This window comes from Sciurus carolinensis, chromosome 6 (assembly GCF_902686445.1).
Source record: "Sciurus carolinensis chromosome 6, mSciCar1.2, whole genome shotgun sequence".
Classification (NCBI taxonomy): Eukaryota; Metazoa; Chordata; class Mammalia; order Rodentia; family Sciuridae; genus Sciurus; species Sciurus carolinensis.
Window position 1 is genome coordinate 58,889,944 of NC_062218.1, and position 16,531 is coordinate 58,906,474.

General features: G+C 32.2%; 1 protein-coding gene across 10 annotated transcripts in view; it reads right to left on the reverse strand.

The window, feature by feature from the left end:
* The window catches only part of Polk (DNA polymerase kappa), a 151,130-nt gene that overhangs the window by 90,079 nt on the left and 44,520 nt on the right, over nucleotides 1-16,531 (reverse strand). For 9 of the 10 annotated variants that reach the window (XM_047555708.1, XM_047555704.1, XM_047555703.1 and 6 more), the window contains 7 exons: nucleotides 15,964-16,117; nucleotides 13,358-13,582; nucleotides 11,509-11,633; nucleotides 9,736-9,902; nucleotides 6,179-6,211; nucleotides 2,404-2,500; nucleotides 281-452 (listed from right to left, as the gene is read on the reverse strand). In XM_047555708.1, the coding sequence (XP_047411664.1) occupies nucleotides 281-452; nucleotides 2,404-2,500; nucleotides 6,179-6,211; nucleotides 9,736-9,902; nucleotides 11,509-11,633; nucleotides 13,358-13,582; nucleotides 15,964-16,117 (973 nt within the window). The remainder of the gene's footprint in view (nucleotides 1-280; nucleotides 453-2,403; nucleotides 2,501-6,178; nucleotides 6,212-9,735; nucleotides 9,903-11,508; nucleotides 11,634-13,357; nucleotides 13,583-15,963; nucleotides 16,118-16,531) is intronic. The other variant, XM_047555705.1, reaches the window with a different exon arrangement.

Sequence of the window (16,531 nt, forward strand, 5' to 3'; positions counted from 1 at the left end):
AGGCACTGAATCTGCTTTCTAAAATCTGGAAAGTTTTGAATTTTGAAACCTTTCTTGCCCAAATTATTCTAGTACATAAAAAGAAAAGAAAAACTTCTATTGATTCAAAATGGAATCAAACTAATAATAATGGCTTCACATGCATCAGGTTACAATAAGTGGCAGGAATACAGAAAGTACTTCATAGACAGGTTTAAGAAATAATATAGAGGCGAGAATATTTCCAAAATTAATTTTTTTGGGAAAATCTAATAGCTTTAAGAAAAAAAAAAAGCCATACCCATAAGTCTTAATCTCAAGGGATTTGGAAAATCAGCATCAATTTCTGTCCTTAGCAACTCCTTAGCAATGGCAAATATTTCTTCCGCAGTAGAAACAACAGATGAAACTGTAGATGCACGAGTTTTCACTTCAAAATTCACATTCTTCAGCTTAATGGTAACAGTTCTACCCTATAACACATAGAATACATTATTACATAAGGGTTTCTAATATTTAGAAAAAAGTTATTTACAGGTTAGAAAAATTCAGAAAGGTCTTTTAATAACATGTAAGAATGTGGAAGTATAACCAATTATTTATAAATCATGATAGTGAAAACTATCACAAAGAATAATTAAAATCTTTAAGTAATCTGAAAATTCCACTTTAGCCAGTAACTATTATTCCCATCCCCAACTGAATTTTTATAAGATACCCTTAAATAAAGGGAAAGTTAACTGATCACTTTTTTTTTTTTTTTTTACTGAATCTCTTTTAGTTAATTCAATTCCTAAAAAGGGATGAAAAAAAATTTTTTTAAATATAAAAGTGCCTCATTGAAGAGGTCTCACTGATAGTTCACATTTACTGTGTGCCTGCTACATGCCAAATACTATGTCTAACAATTTATGTGTAAGAATTCCCTGTGCAGTTAGTGTCTTCAGGGTATAGAGTTCCATTTGGGGATGATGATGGATGATGGTGATGGTTGCACAATAGTGTGAATGTTCTTAATGCCACTGAATCAAACACTGACAAATGGCTAAAACTGCAAATTTTATATTAAGCATATTTTAGTATCTCCTGGAGGTGGAATTTAATTCCTGCCCTTCATTTGAGGATGAGTTAAGACTAACTCATTTTCAAAGGCAAAATCAGTAATTTCATAGGGGAGCAGAGTAGCAATCACTACCTTAACCAAGTGATAAAAACTAGTGTCACCCATGATATCATGTGGCTACTATATACCACCTGGCAGGATATAATAAGGGCACTTCATCTTTGTGATATTCTTTCTAAAAACCTATATCATTGTCTAATCATAAAAAACAAAACAAAACAAAACAAAAAAACACTGAACAAACCCAGATTGAGGGACATTTGACAGAATATCTGACCAGTACACCTCAAGATTTTCAAAGTCATGAAAAAGGAGGATAGACTGGGAAACTGACAGACCAAAGGAGACTAGGGACACATGACAATTAAATGCAATGTAGTTCCCTAAATTGAATCCTGGAACAGGAAGGTGATTAACAGAAAAATGAGCAAAACCCAAATAAAATTTGAAGTTTAGTTAACAATAATGTGCTAATAATGTCATTTGCTTTGTTTTTGACAAATGTACTATGGTAACATAAAATGTTAATAATCAAGGAAACTGGATGAAGTTTACACTGGAAATCTCTATATTCTTTTTGTAACTTTCCTGTGAATCTAAAATGTTTCTAAAATTAAGTTTATTTTAAAAATATTTGAAAAAAGATCTCTGTATTCACATGATAGAGAGGGATTACAAGAAAAAGGCTCATCAGATACTCCAGTTTTTCTAATAACTTTTTAATATTTTTCTATTACTTTAGAATAACTCTACTCCTGGTCTGGGATGGTTGGGAAATACTAAACATGAATTATAGTGAGGGAAGATTATAAAACAGAAAGTTCAAAGCATTCCAGGCTCTTTTTTTTTTTTTTTTTCAAGTAAGCAATCTGGATTAGTCTTTGAAACAAAATGCCTATTATTCTAGAAGGTCATTGTCTACATGAGAAAAACATTAAAGGATAATTGGAAAGGCATTTATAATATGTGAATACAATTCTAGGGAAATTCTTCTTTGCCTTTCTAAGGCCAATATAACACTGATTTTGTACTTAATCAAATGTACTCTGGAGGTAGCATGAAGTTGTGTGTAATGATATTGGAACCATTCCAGCATCACAAGTTTCTTTTTCAAAAGAATGATCTCATCATAGACCTCAGATATGGGTCAGAACTAAATTTATTCTAATTGTTGGGGTTAGAATACTCTCTTCCAACATTAACTACTTTGTATTGAGCTTTAAGAAACGGGTAATCTTACTCATTTCAAGTAGCATCATTAACATTTTTTAAACTAAGAACATCACATCAAAATAAAGTACCTTAAGCCCTTCTTTCTGGAGATCTTGAGCGAGTTCACTGCAAAGTTCTTGACATAAGATGTACTGTTCTTCTGCTTTACTTATTTCACTGAAGGTCCTAGAGCAGCAACAAAGATTTTGGTGCAGAAAGCAAAATGTAACTCAAAATAATTTGGGGATGATCTAGTATATTTAAATGGTCTAGCATTAGTTTATCCATTCTGTTGTACAAAGTAAAGTTTTCAGCTGAACTAATACATAATTAAGTAGAAACAACTATAGTCTATATAAATAATGGAAAACCATGTAGATAGGTAAACTGATCTGCAAAAGAGCAATTTTATGCTCTTGCTCTCTCTACAATATTTTTTAAAAAGATGATTAAAGTTACCAACAGATAATGCCCCAACTTATAACACATTCAGATATATATGTATAGAGATTCTGCTCCAGAAGACTATTTTAAGAAAATACAGATGAGAACATCATATTGCATATGAATTTTATGAACAGAATATCTTTTTCTTTCACTCCCACCCCCTTTTATTTTTTATTTTGAGACAGGGTCTTGCTAAGTTGATAAGGTTGACCACAGACTTGTAGTCCTACTGCCTTAGCCCCCTAAATCATTGGAATTACAGGTGTATACCACTGTATCTGGCTCTGGACAGAAATATTTTTAAGTAGATTTAATGGGTTGGCTCAGTACACAAGCAGGGGTTGTCTAGTAGATAAGTGGAAATGGAGGGCTGGTAAGAATAAATGAAGAAATCCTGAATTCATCTTCAAAAAGATGTTGAAATAAATACTAATATAAAAGAGACACTAAAGAGAGATCAGAGCAATAAGCACAAAATCCTGAGCAAATGAGCAAATGGTGATTCAGTAGTGTCCCCCTCTAACCCTATCCCTAGCGGCAACCATGTTTCTGGCTTCTTATTCATATGAATTCCTCCAGAAATATTCCACACTGCTATGGTTTGAATGTATCTCCTAAGCGTTCATGTGTTGAAATTTAATCCCCAGTGTGAGATATTAAAAAGATACAAACCATTGACTATGGTATTTAGAGAAGGAGCTTTAAGGAGGTGATTGGAATTAGACAAGTTCATCAGGGGGGAGCCCTCATGATTGAATACTGGTGGCTTTATAAGAAGAAGGAAGAGCAACCAGAGCAGACACACAACAGGGCTCTGTCTCTTGCTATGTGCTGCCTTATACTGCCTTGGAGCAATAAGGTGGCCATCAGCAGATGTAGGCCTTTACCCTTGAACCTCTAGGCTAAATGAATCTCTTCTTTAAAAGTTATCTAACTTCAGGTATGTTGTTACAGAAACAAACAAAATCCGGGCTAATATGTATACAAACAGCAAAAATTTTTCCCTTTTTCATATAAATAGAATATTACATACATTATTTAGCTTTTTGCTTTTCTCAATTTGTCTTGGTGTTATCAATGAGAAATTAATATCCTCACTTTATATGGCAGCATAACATTCTAATTTAAAGATGTAACAATTTAACCAATTCTTTATTCATGGATATTTATTTTTGATCTTATGTTAGCATGAAAATGCAATGAATGACCCTGTATACATCTAAAATGACATATCTTATGTCTGAGGAATGAATTCCTAGAAATAGAATTAAGGGACCAAAGTTCAAATTCATCTGTGATTTTGACAGATATTACCAAATTTCTTGCCCTTTGCTGTAGGTCAAATAATGGTCTCTGAAGATGTCTACCTGCATCAGTGAATAATGCTATATCAGAGAACTTTGTTCTTTAATTGTGAGAATATTTTCATGATACTAACAGTCATTTCTTATTTCCTTTTCTCTTAACTAATTAGATACTTGTTCATTTTTTTTAAAAATTGGTATACTGGTGCTTCTTATTGGTTATATGAGTTCTTTATGTACTAGAGAAGTTAGGTCTTTATATGCGATTGTGAATCACAATCTCGCTCTCTCCAATCCCATAACAAATTTGATGTTCTAATGCGATTTTCAAAAAGTGGAAAGCAGTGTGGAGAATCCTCAGAAAACTTAGAATGGACAACCTTTTGACCCAGTTATCCTACTCCTCAGTTTATACCCAAAGGACTTAAAAGTAGCATACTACAGTAATGCAGCCACATCAATGTTTATAGCAGCTCAATTCACAATAGCTAGATTGTGGAACCAACCTAGATGCCCTTCGGCAGATGATTGGATAAAGAAACTGTGGTATATATACACAATGGAATATAATTCAGCCATAAAGAAGAATAATATTATGGCATTTACAGATAAATAGATGGAATTGGAGAATATCATGCTAAGTAAAATAAGCCAATTCTAAAAAACCAAAGGCCAAATGTTTTCCCTGGTAAGTGGAGGATGATATATAATGGGGGCGGGAGGGTGTGGGGAGTGAGAGAAGAATGGAGGAAACTTAGATTATGTAGAAGGAAATGAGAGGGGGGATATGAAAAAATGTGGAATGAGACAGACATCATCACCCCATGTACATGTATGATTACAGGAATGGTATGAATCTACATCATGTACAACCATAGAAACGAAATGATGTACCCCATTTGAGTACAATGAATCAAAATGTAGCCTGTAAAAAATAAAAAGATTTTTAAAAAGTCAAGAAGTGAGAGTTTTCAGAAAGAAAACTGGAGAATATATTCCTGCATATCAATAATGTTCTCAGTAACAAAAGACAAAGAAATATTTGTTAAACTGTACAATATTACACCAGTTTGGATGATTGTGTTCTCTCTCTCTCTGATTGCTTTTATGTAAATCACAACCTAAATTTTTACCAAAGCTATTTATTGAGTATTTTGTCTTGTAAAAGTCATTCCGCTTTTTTGATCAGAAATAACATGTGTGAAATACAAACCCAACCCTCTACTAGGTCAGGGCAGGGGTTCTTAAATGTCTGTGACATCTTGCTGCTTTGAGGAAATAAAATTGAGAGACTTTTAACAAACAACATTTTCTCAAACAATAAAGTTACATCAGGATTTCATTTGACTTGCAAACAAGATTGTAATCCCACTAAACTAGATAAACTCTAAACTCTCATTCACTGAGAATATAATACTACAGGTTGAGGATCCCTTATCTGAAATGCTTAAGAAGACGAATTTGGACTTTGGATTTTTTTTAAATTTTAGAATATGTGGATGTACATAATGAGAAATCTTGGGGATAGGATCCAAGAATAAACCTGAAATTCTTCTGCTTCATATGCATCTTATATACTTAGCCTGAAGGAAAATTTATACAATATTTTTAGTATGCCTGTATTTTGACTGCAACCAATCACATAAGGTCAGGTGTTAAAATTTTGTATTTGTGCTGACATGTTGGCACTTAGAATGTTCTGGATATTAGAACATTTCAGACTTCAGATTTTTAGACTAAGGATGCTCAATCATTTAATGTCTCTGCTCATTCAACCAATATTTGATGAGTTTTAAGAATTCCCAAATAAATCTTAATTTTCAAGACTAGAAATTAGAAACTGCAATCCTAAAATGCTTAGTTTTCAGTGAATAGGAGTAAAACCAGCATGCATAAAAGCGATTGCAGTTATTTTTCTCCCACTGAGGGTAGGACAGCCAAAGATAATAATGCATCGCACTGAAGTATATATTTTAGCATTGTAAGCTGCTGAAAACTTTACTGTGATATGCAAATAATTTTTTTAGATTTCAGTGATATTTTACTAAAAATTAATTTAAAAATTAGTTTAAATAACATTATGAACAATTAACAATAAATCACAAAACATTACCTCTCAACGCTCATACTTTTCCTTTCTCCATCCCTTGAAGTAAAAAAAAACACAAATGAAAAAACAAGTCTTAATTTTCTATCTCAGGAAAGACTGAGTTCCTTCTGGTCAACCAAAAGGATTTAACTATCAATTAGCTTTTAGAGATCTAAATTTTTTAATTAAAATTTATACAACATGAAAAAGTGAAGATTTTCTTTTTAATCTAAAAACAAAACTATAACCAAAAAACATACTCAAAATGCCGATAATCCTTGTGACTTGGGAGGGTGAGGCAGAAGGATCATAATTTTGAGGCCAGCCTTGCAACACCGTCAAGACCCTCAACAACTTAGTGAAATCTTGTCTCAAAATAAAAATAAAAAAGGACTGGGGCTGTAGCTCAGTGTAAAGGTGACCCTGGGTTCAATCTCCAAAACCAAAAAAATAAATCAAAACAAAAAACATAATAAGACGCTAATATGACTACATGTGTCATTGATCAAGTCTGTATCTATCGAAGATAAAAAATCTGAAAATAGATATATATTATAAATTGCTTCAAAGTCTAAATTTCAAAAACTAGAACTTATAAGAAGCAATAGGAGATGGTAGTACAGTTATAGGATACAATTAAATTTTAAATAATTTAATATTAGTTATCCAGGTTTTGGGCTAAGCACATTAACTCCCTCACCTATAAACATATTCATTATCCATTTATACAATACTAGAATAACTCAGAATTTGATATACAGTAATATGATAAGGATTAGGAATCTGAACTAACTAGTTTGACTGGATTCTAGTTGCTCTAAGTAATTAATACCAAAAATTTGAAATGACATATAGATTATTAATTTTCAAATTAGTGAACTTATTTTGACTTAAGTACTGTTCTGGAACTTGGGAATACAATAATGAATAAAATAGACCCAGTGCCTATGTTTAAAACTTACGTAGAAGGAGACAGAGGGACAAATATAAAAGTAAATATGGAATATCTTAGAAGAGGAAAGTATTCAGATTAAAAAACAAAGCACAAGTAGGGAAACAGAGAACATGGATTGAACAGAAGCAGATCTGCTATTTTATCATCAAATACCTGCAGATTTCTCTTAAAAGCCTTACCTGCATCTCTCCAAATACCAATATATGCTATGTTATATCAGAATTATATTGCTTGTAGCAGTATGGAAATTAAAAGGATAATTTTTGGATTACAGAAGACATTTTTATTTCCTGATTCCTTCAAATACTAAATATAGTGCTGTGATATTGTCATCTTTCATTTTATCTACTCAAGATCAAAATGAGCTAACTATAAATTCAAAAGAATAAAGAGCAGCAAGAAAATTATAATACAGCCTTGCAATCTGTTAATATTTAGCAGGTTTAACTGGTTATTTAATTTTATAGACATTTTCAGCAATTTTATTGTTATCTTTTTATTTTAATTACAATAATAAAAAGAAGTCACTTTGAGTGCAGGCTGACAGGATGATGACAAAACTGCAAAAAACAGTGTCCAGGGTTGACTTCTGTGATTCCTATTCTTTTTAAAATATTTTTATTAGTGCATTGCAGTTATAAAAATTGGAGTTCACTTTGACATAATTATACATGTATGGAAAAAATTCGCTCCACTTTAATCCCCAATACTTCCTCTTTTCCTCCCCTCCTCCCTCTCCCTCTTCACCTTCCTATACTCTGTTAGTTTTCCTTCTATTTATTTATAATTTTTAAAAATTGGTGCTTTATAGATATACATAAGATGAAATTCATAATTTTGTTAATTTCACTCTGTAGTTCCTCCCTTTTCCCATCCTTCCTCCCTCCTGCTCTACTGCCTTCCTCTACACCACTGATCTTCCTCTGTTTTCATGGGACCCTTACCCTACCCTCCATCCTGCCCTGCTTTTTCCCCTTATTGTGCCCTAAATTCACATATGAGAGAAAACATTTGACTCTTGACTTTGAGTTTGGTTTTTTCACTTAGCATAATGTTCTTCAGTTTCATCTGTGGACCAGGAAATGCTATAATATCATTCTTGTTTATGGTTGGGTAAAACTGCATTGTGTATATATATATCCCATATTTTCTTTTTCCATTTATCCATTCATCTGTTCACAGGCCCCTGGGCTGGTTCCATAACTTGGCTCTTGTGACTTTTCTTGCTATAATATTGATGTGCCTGCATTACTACAGTATGTTGATTTTAGTTCTTTAGGATAAATACTGAGGAGTGGGACAGTTGGGTCATATGGTTTTTTTGAGAAATCTCCATACTGCAATGTGTGTGTACCTTTCCACCCACATCCTCAACAGCATTTATTATTATTTGTATTCTTCATGACTGCCATTCTAACTGAAGTGAGATGAAATTATAACCACCCATTTTAATTCTTGCCTCTTATCTATTCTCATTGCTAGTAATGTTGAGCATTTTTTCATATGTTTGGTCATCTGTATTTCTTCTTTTGAAAAGTATCTGTTTATTCCTTTCTTCTTTTCATCCATCCCTAACAATTTACCCTTCTTGCTTTAGGGTACCTCTTGTTAAGACCTAGATGAAAAAGAGATGGAGAAAAACACCCAGGGCCTTTTCTTTAGCTGTTCCCTTATCTTCAAGACCTTTGCATGGTTGGGTTCCTCAGTTTTCTGCTTCTGGATGACTGCTGCCAACCCCCACTCAGCCTCAGGTCATTTTTTTTTTTTCTTTCCTTCTTTCTCTCTCTCTCTCTCTTGTTTTTTTTTTTTTTTTCTTTGTTACCAGGAATTGAACCCAGGGGTACTTAACCACTGAGTCACATCCCTAGCCCTTTTTATTTTTTACTTTAAGACAGGGTCTTGTTAAGTTGCTAAGGGCCTTGCTAAGTTGCTGAGACTGGCTTTGAACTCATAATCCTCCTGCCTCAGCCTCCCTAGCCTCTGGGAACTACAGGCCTGGACCATGGTGCCTGGCCCCAAGTCACTTTTTGCTCCCTCATTCTGATTTACTTTCTCCTTTTGTTTAATGGTTATTTTCTATCTCACACACTAGTCTGCAAACTGCATGAATATAGGACTTTGTCCTATTCACTGTCATTATCCCTAATTCTTCAGACAATGCTTAACACAATATTCAAAGAATGAACCATTTATATATCTAGAAAAAAATGAAATAAGGTCAGTTCATTAAGACTTCCAAAGAATCATTAAAGCCTTGCTTGAAGGGTGAATTATGGACTATAAGTCATCTTTTTTTCCCTCAATAATCTGACAACCATCATTTCTCTTATATTCTGAACAAAGAACATGACAGAGATAGAAAAGAAAATAACCATTGTTTCTCTTGTCCAACCACTCAACTGCTTAAGTGTCTTTATTCCTCTTTTCCTTTTCTCCCACATCCAATCTGTTGATTTTAACCAAAACATCATATTCTGAATCAAACATGTTTTAAAACATGTTATCTTTATAGTTTTTTTTTTTTTTTTTCCAACTGAGCTATCTCCCCAGCCCTATCTTTATAGTTTCTAAGTCAATGGTTAAAACTGACATTTCGGCAATTATAAAGCAGAATTACTATATATACCTTGCCAGATGTGTTGAACCTAGACCCAAAGAGATGTGAAGGAAATAATGCCAAGATGTTTCAGAGAAAAGGAGAGAAAGTAATGCTCTCTGTTGGTAGAGTTCTGTACAAGTAATAATTCCAAGGGCCTTTAACATTTTCTCTGTAACTTTTCCTATTCCAGAAACCTAGAAGAGAATCAACATTTATCATTAATTTTAAGTTAAGAATTGGAACTGAGAGGATAATTTTATTAAAGATATGAAGAATGTTACTATCATCACAAATCTTGCAAGAAAACTGTTTTTATTACTTTTTGGTCACATTTCCTAAATAGCATTACATTGAATTTTATATATATATATATATATATATATATATATATATTTTTTTTTTTTTTTTTTAGTTATTTATGGATCTTTATTTTGTTCATTTATTTATATGTGGTGCTGAGAATTGAACCCAGTGCTTCACACGTGCCAGGCAAGCACTCTACCACTGAGCCACAACCCCAGTCCTGCATTTAATTTTTAAAGGCATTAAAAAAGGAGTTGTTGGTTATGTATACAAATTTAAATGGAACCTTTTGCTGCAAGAGTAATAAATCTTTAATATACTAATATATAAACAGTGACCTACCACTGATGTCACACTCCAAAGTTCTTTGACCCCAGACTTTTTTTTTATTTAGCTTTTAATTTTTTACAGACTGCATTTTGATTCATCGTACACAAATGGGGAACATAATTTCGTTTCTATGGTTGTACACAATGCAGATTCATACCATTTGTGTAATCATACATGTACATAGGGCAATGATGTCTGTCTCATTCCACCATTTTTCATACCCACCTCCCTCTCATTTTCTTCTACATATTCTAAAGTTCCCCCATTATTCTCTCATTCCCCACCCCCACCCCATTATATATCATCCTCCACTTATCAGGGAAAACATTCAGCCTTTGGTTTTTTGGGCTTGGCTTATTTCACTTAGCATGTATTCTCCAATTCCACCCATTTATTTGCAAATGCCATAATATTATTCTTCTTTATGGCTATTCTTCTTTATTCTTCCATTATGTATATATACCAGAGTTACTTTATCCATTCATCTGTTGAAGGGCATCTGGGTTGGTTCCACAATCTAGCTATTGCGAACTGAGCTGCTATGGAGCACCTATTTACTCTTTGAAAAACGTATTAGAAAATACTACTTTATAACTACGTCTTACATTACATGTATTATCCAGTAATCATTATACATTGTATACTTTGATAGACTTTTTTCTGAACATTAAAAAATATTTATTTAAATCCATTCACATAACTTGAGTGAAAAAAGCAAGCCTAGAACATTATATAGTAGATAGAATATCCCTTTCTGGAACACCTGAGAGATAATTTAATTTTTTAAAATTATTTTTAGTCATAATAATAAAAATTCTAAATCTCTTTTGAAATATACCTTTTTGGTAGCACTCTAGACTTAAGAATTAACAGTATTAAGTTACAGTTGAAAGGACTTCTCTAAGTATTTTTCTTTCTTTCTGCAGGAGTCCACTTAAAAGCTGTCATCCATTATGCTCCTAAAAATTTCTACAAATAAGTTTCTTAAATCTGATTTTTAGGGTTTTACAGAAAGATTTCTTCAAATCCACATTCAACCATCCATAATTCTAGCCTGTTAACTATTGTTTTAAAACTTTCCAGCAAAGAATTACTATCAGCCTAGATAGTGTCTCTTCAGAATTCAGAGTACACGTACCAGATCATAAATTTTGTATAAAATCTTACCTTTCTAATGGGTAAGTCTTTGATGAAGTCCATCACAGCTTGTCTGTTGGGGAGAATTTGATATTGTCCATTTGGCTTATTCTTGTCACTGCAAACTTTGGCTAACATTGTATTGGGAGCAATTCCTTAAAAGAATTAAAAGAAGAACATTGTTCTCATAAAAGTTGATACGTACAATTTTTAACTAAGTGATGACAAAACAGAAAAAATAAATGCAATTAATCTGAAATGATACATAAGGTCACTTTAAAGATAACATTAAAAAATTTTTTTTAGTTGTAGATGGACACAATACCTTCATTTTATTTATTTATTTTTATGTGGTGCTGAGGATTGAACCCTGTGCTTCACATGTGCTAGGCAAATGCTCTACCACTGATCTACAACCCCAGCCCAAAGATAACATTTTATTACCATCTGTCTTCTCAGGACTTGCTATGGTTTTTTGTTTTGTTTTTCTTTTGCTGTTGTTTTGGTATTTGGAACTGAACCCAGAGGTGCTTAATCACTGGGCAACATTCCCAGCCTTTTTTATTTTGAGACAGGTCTCACTAAGTTGTTAGGGCCTCGCTAATTTGCTGAGGTTGGCTTTGAACTTGTGATCCTCCTGCCTCAGTCTTGCGAGTCACTGGGATTACAGGGGTGTGCCACCACACCTACTTGCTATGGTTTAAAGAAAAGGAATGTTTTAGTTATTGGGGCAGGAGAAATGAGGAATATTTAATTCTCCATGATATTTTAAAATCTAAAAATAATTTGAGTTGAGTAATATTAAATGTTACTTACTACTTGTAGTTTACTTACTATCTTTAGTAGAATACAGGGTTGTTTACAGTGGCCCTATAACCACCACTTAGAAAAGATCCAGAAAATAATTTGTAGTAGATGTTTACTCTTTGAAAAGTTGTTTTTTAAATAAATTATTCACATAAAGAAAAAAATAAAAGATTCTGAGTTGCAGTATATTTATTTAAAACAATGATAATGACAATTTTTTTCATCCCTTTTGCTACTCACAAAGCAAATTACTTTTCAGAAAGGTGTTTTATAATTTCTAGAAGTCTTAAAGATTAAGGTAATTTGAAACAGATATATTCAAATATAGCCACTAAATAGTTCACTTTAATTTTATGCATCTCTTCCTAAATTTTACTATTTGCTTTCATGCTTTGGTAAAGAAAGATTAACCTAATCATAACATGACTTCTGGGGCTGGGGAGATAGCTCAGTCGGTGCTTGCCTTGTAAGCACAAGGCCCTGGGTTCGATCCCCAGCACCCAAAAAAACAAACAAACAAAAAAAAAAACATATGACTTCTACAAGATAAATTCAGGATCCTCATGATGAGTATCAACTATTACGTTACACAGTGAAGCCCTTATGGGTTACTGACACCTGCAAAGCTGTTTCTTTTTCTTTTACCAGTTGGTCTTAAACTGCTGCATTGCTAGCTGGTATTTTGGATTATTATTATTATTATTATTATTATTATTTTGTCTTCTATCTTGATATCTTCTGGGTTCTCTCCTACACATATTCTAAGACAGGGTTGAAGTCCCTTAAGGAAAAACTAATTATGTATTATGTGAAAAACCAATTATAATATATTTTTCACTTACAAAAGGAAAGCTACATAAGATTTATGATAGGTTTTTTCCTTTGGACTTGTGCTTTTCTGCTAAATTCCTACTTACTGTAGGTTCACAGCTCTTCTGAATAGGTAAAGTTTTAGAAGGCAAAAAAAAAGAAAGGATAAGTAAGATGATGCTATATCCTTTAAAATGAGAAATTTTACACTTGAATTAGTCAGTCCAAAACTTATAATCACAGTGTGCATCAAGATCCTAACCTGCACTGGCTGTCAATGTTGTTTTTTGTTGGATTCTGAAACGAATTTCCTTTACCACTTCCTCAGCCGATGTTCCAAAAACAACTGAATTTTGTAGTATTTGAGGATTGTTTTGTTCTTCATAGTTCAATGGGGGCTGCAAGTCAGGAGGACTATCTTCGAAAAGTAGTGGAGAGATGGGCCGCTCATGCTCACTCAGTTTATCAACTTCCTTTCCTGGTTGATCTAAATTATAAACAGGAACAATAACTCATGTTCACTTTAAGAAGTATATATTTCATAAGTTAGATTTCACTCCATTCTTTCTTTAAATATCTTTCTTTTTTCTACCTTTCCTTCACATTGTTTCTGAAGACAAAGCAAATTTAATAGTTTCTAGAAAACATAATCAGAAATGCTATAAGTTATATTTTATAACTATTTAATCAAGAAAACACAGTCCAGGTTTTTCTTAAAATAATGTTATCTATATTCATAGTATACATTTTAAAAGGATATACCCTATGTAAATTTCATTAAATTTTGAAACCCATTATTTTTTTTCTTAAAAAAAAATCCCTTTATTCTTCTATAGGAGGAACAAAAGACCCTTACTAGATTAGAATTTAGGAATGAGGAAAAAAGGCATTAAGAAAACAGAATAATTATATCTGAAAAGTAAGTTCCACTTTTAGAAAAAAACTTAATTTTTCTTCATTCATGGAAATAACTTTTCAAATGTTAAATCGATACTTTCTTCTTTCATATCTGATTTTTATTTTGACTTGCTTGTTTGCAAAGTGTCATTTTTACTTAGGGTACATTTGTAACAAATACAAATTACTCCTGAAAGTTATATTTCTTTATACAAATTCTTAGGGTTTGACTGGATTAACCAATGTCTAAGTTTAAGGCAAAGAACGTTTACTGTTGCTCAACAGCAAACTATAATTATTAAAAAGTAAAATAAAAATATGAATTATTACCTCATCTTACTTGCATTTTTCAAAAATATAGTGTAAAATATACTTAAATCTATATTCATACTAAAAATGTTCTCATAAAGCCATTAATAAATACTTTCTAGGGTTAATGTAGGAGAAACAGTGAAATGTATTTATAACAACTAAGATTAACAATAGACTTTTTCAGATCCTATTTCATAATTTTACTACATATAAATGCTTTTCAAATTAAGGTGAATGCAGAAGCAATAATTAAATTTCTTAAGTTTCAAGATATGTATGAAAGCATATTGCTTGAAGAATAAATTTAGTCTTTTAGGAAATTTTTCAAAAAGATAACACATTATATGATGAAAATATGATTAGTTTTGAATTTTAAGGTATGTAATAGAAATTACATATGACCTCAGAATTTTGAGGTCACATAAGCCCTATTTTCAAACCTACATTAACTGTTACTTATATGCTTCAGTTCCTTTTCATTTTCTATACTCTGGTTTTAAAATTCAGAGTAACTCAGAGAGGATTAAGAGTGTGGAACAGTTGAAATGATATTTACTGGAGCCCTTTTCCCTAATAGATGAGTGGAAACCAAAGTAATAAGAGCTGTAGAAAAACTGCAGACTAGGTAAGTTACCTGTCTTGTTCATAAACTCCTTCTGCAGATTTCCTTATGCTGTGATTTACAGTTAATCCTTCTCAAACCCTGCCCTCAGGTGAGTCACTGCAATAGCAGAAAGCTACAGGAGAAAGCAAAGAATGCTGCCTTCTGGTACACTATTAGAGCTACTGCAGAATGGTACATTAACCTTTTCAATCTCAACTGCATTTTTCTCCGTTGAGAGGCCTGGTTATGTAACTAATTGCTGAAATTGTTTATTTCCTTCCTGACTGAAATATCTTTATAATCCCCATAACTGAGGTAATCAGGCTACACTGTATGGCATTACCAGGATTAAAGCATTCCATCTGGATTGCAAGTTCTAAAAAGTGATTGGTATTCAGTTTCTTATATAACCTGGCACCCACCCTCCAAATTTATATGACAGAGTAAATACAAAATAATATGTGTAGTATCTGTATGTTTCTTGGCATTGCTTTAAATAAATAATAAAGGGAATGTTTTTAATAAAATTTATGAAACCTCTAATTCATTGTATTTTAGAGTCATAATAAGATCTAAGGCAAAGAAGGGAAAAGGAAATCATTAATTCTGGTAGAGAAGAAAATAGTAATAACTGCTATACTAGAACCAAATTATAGAAAACTTGGGAAATAAAGAAATTAAAATCACTCAATGTTTTGATATCTTTTTTTAAAAAATCTAATTTCTATCAACAACAATAACAAAAAAGGCTACCTTACACAAATAACTTTCTCAGTTTCAATGCAATCTAAACCCTTTGTTAGATCTTTAGAAAACACTGCTATGATATTACTTTGCACAGGGGCTCAGCATTCTTAGTGCTTGGAGATTTAGCAATGTTATTTTATACATTTAACTTAAAAAAACCTGGTATATTTTAAGTTTCTGATTTTTCATTTTTATACAGATATATCCAGTTCTACCACCTACACATGTTAATGAGTTAATGAGGTTGATTCAAAGGGTTATTTTTCTGTTCCTTTGTTTTTAGTTTGATGTTCTAATAAATTACTTACCATTTTCTATGGCATTTTCAGTTTTGACGAAATACTTTCTTTTGTCCTCAGGCCAATTTCGTCTTTCCTGTAAGTGCTTTGTTATATTCAAGTAAGCTTCATCAAGACTCATGGCCATAAAATTGGGATCATAATCAGCAAGTATTTCCTTAACCTTCAAAAGGAACAAAAAAGGCTTAATTCTGCTGCCACAGCAAAACCTCCAGTCACATATAGCTGATGAGAAACATTAATATTCTTTCTCTGCAACTATAGTAATGATCCTGAAATCAATAGCTCATGGATTTAAGGAATAAATAATTTATTACCAGTGCATATTTGTCAAATTCTCTTTTGTCTTAAAATAGATCATGAAGGTAGAAGACCATGAAATAGCTTCATCTGATGCAGTCTCTCTTTAGCCACCTACATCTAGATATAGTAAGCGATTCAAATAAATCTCAGATGACATCATTATGGTAGACAGAAAAAAAATGGTTAAGGTTTTAGGAAGCTAGCTAAAAGCAATTCTCTCATTTTTTAGGATGATTTTTGTTCATTTTAAAAAAGGAAAAACCTTATATAAAGG